Source organism: Centruroides sculpturatus, unplaced genomic scaffold (genome assembly GCF_000671375.1).
Source record: "Centruroides sculpturatus isolate CEXI.00-Female unplaced genomic scaffold, Cexi_2.0 scaffold490, whole genome shotgun sequence".
Classification (NCBI taxonomy): domain Eukaryota; kingdom Metazoa; phylum Arthropoda; class Arachnida; order Scorpiones; family Buthidae; genus Centruroides; species Centruroides sculpturatus.
The window spans coordinates 521,493-523,667 of record NW_019384667.1 but is presented as its reverse complement, the minus strand read 5'-3'; the positions used below and the strand labels follow the sequence as shown (position 1 = coordinate 523,667).

Here is a 2,175-nt window from a genome sequence, read left to right as displayed (position 1 = left end):
TATTTACAAGACAGATGACAGAATGGAGCCAGTTGCTAATGCTAAAAGCTGTCCAGGGCTGAAGGATACCCATTTAGGGTAAGAAAACACGCACAGTTCGAGGCAAGCACACTGGGAAGAAAAGTTCGTTCACGTAGTTGCATGCTCGTCTTTGGTGTTAGGTAGATTCCTTGGTGGGTTGAGAGCTTCAGTGGCTGATAAGAAGTCATTGAGTCTGCTGTAGATGACCTTGTTTTCGATGAAAACATTAAGTGGGCAAGGCCAGTTAAAACCTTCATAGAGGACGCTGTCTAGAAGGTTGTTTCTTTTGTCGTCAAAGAGACTACAGTCAAACAGATAATGTTTACTGTTTTGGATTGAGTTATTGTCACAGTCACAGGTGTCCTCGTTGCGGAGGTTGAAGCGCTTTAAGTAAGCGCGAAAGTTGCCATGACCCGTAAGGAGTTGGGTCATGACAAACTTAGGTGTGAAGTGTTTCCACTCCAGTCGGCGAGCTATGTCAGGGATAAAGTCGAATGTTAATCTTCCAGTGTCACTGTTGTTCCATTCTTCTTGCCACTGATGGAGGGCGATTTGATAGCTCCAGTGCTTGATTTTGGAGAGAGGAATTTTGCTGTAGCTGGAGGGCAAGGTTGAGACTGCGGCGGACTTGGCAAGGCGGTCAGCGGCCTCATTGCCAACAACGCCAGAATGCCCACGCACCCACTTAAATTGGATATTATGTCCGTGACTGTTGTTGGAGAGAAGCTGGTGAATATGGAGGACGTTGTCACCCCGTTTCCCTTGATTGGTGATAGAGTAAATCGCAGTAATACTATCTGAGTATATTGTGATAGATTTGCTATGAGGAAACCATTCAGCAAAGACGTGGTCAATAGCCTTTGTAATGGCCAGAATTTCAGCTTGGGGAACAGAACAATGGGGACCAAGCTTAAATGCTGAACGATGAGTTTTCCCAGTTTGATGGTCATAGAGAACAAATGCCGCTCCAACTTTGTTGTCGTCTTTTGATCCGTCAGTGAAGATGGATATGTCGTTAGTTTCATTGTAAGTAGAGATGTTATTGCTGGCAGATGGATAGTCATACATTGTGTTTGAAGTGGGGTCCTTGAGTTCGATCCCGAAGGTTAAAATGTCATTTTTAAGGTCGTTGGGTAACTCCAAAAGTGTGTTATTATTCCTGATATTATCTAGTGGGTTATTGTTAAGAAACAGGTTGTTGAATTTCCAGTTCCTAGCCATCATCCTGGCCTTGATGTGAACTGGTATTAGACCGGCAATCACCAAAAGGGCAGAAGTCGGGGCTGTCCGGTAGGCCCTGCAAATCCTGAGGGCAGCTACCCTTTGGGCTTTTGATAGTTTTTTCTGGATGTACACTTTCTGGGTAGCATCAGCCCAAATGGGGGCCGCATAGAGCAGAATGGGCTCGATTGCCCCAAGATAGATGTGTTTAGCTGCCTTATAGCCTATGCCCCAGGTATTCTTAGCAATGCTAATGAGAGCATTCGAAGCCTTGGTTGCCTTAGCTACTACCATATTGACATGGCTAGACCATTGAAGTTGCTGTTCAAGCTTAACCCCAAGGTATGTGCACTCCTTAACCCGGGAGACTCTTACCCCATCGATCTCTATACGAGGGCTCTTCTGAAGAGGAGTGTTTTTCGAAAAGATGATGTAGTAACACTTGGAGTAATTGATGGGCAAGTTAATCTCCGCACTCCAGCTTGAAATTTTTGCTAATAGATTGTTACACAGGACTGACAGCCTGTCACGGTTTTTGTCAGATACCAGTATGACGGTATCGTCTGCGTACCCCTGTATGAGGTGATTGCCATCTTCGATGTTATTAATTTTTGTAAGGAGCTCGCTATGGACAATAGTCCAAAGACCGGGCCCTGAAATGGAGCCCTGTGGACAGCCCTTGGTGACGTCATAGGTATAGTTGACTTTGTTCACTAGGAAACCAGCTTTTCTGTCAGCAATGAAGCTTTTGATTAAATAGAATAGGTTCCTCGGGCAACAGTGATTCTTGAGTTGCTGCAGAATTGCAGGCCACCACAAGTTGTCAAAAGCCCCACGAAAGTCGATTGAGGCCAGGAGTGTGTGTTTTCCTTCAGTTTTGGCACTCTTGATATAATTGGTGATCGTTGTTAGAGCTGTTGTTGTCGATTTCCC

The 2,175-nt window shown here is 45.1% G+C and overlaps 1 protein-coding gene across 1 annotated transcript; it reads right to left on the bottom strand.

The window, feature by feature from the left end:
• Positions 1 to 129: 129 nt before the first annotated feature.
• LOC111626675 lies at positions 130 to 1,536 on the bottom strand. The gene has a single exon (XM_023370154.1). The coding sequence runs from the start codon at positions 1,534 to 1,536 to the stop codon at positions 130 to 132; it is 1,407 nt and encodes a 468-aa protein (XP_023225922.1).
• Between the last annotated feature and the right edge of the window lie 639 nt (positions 1,537 to 2,175).

What these genes read in the sequence shown, in the direction of transcription:
- LOC111626675 (XM_023370154.1), bottom strand. Translation starts at nt 1,536, where the DNA reads ATGGTAGTAGCTAAGGCAACCAAGGCTTCGAATGCTCTCATTAGCATT.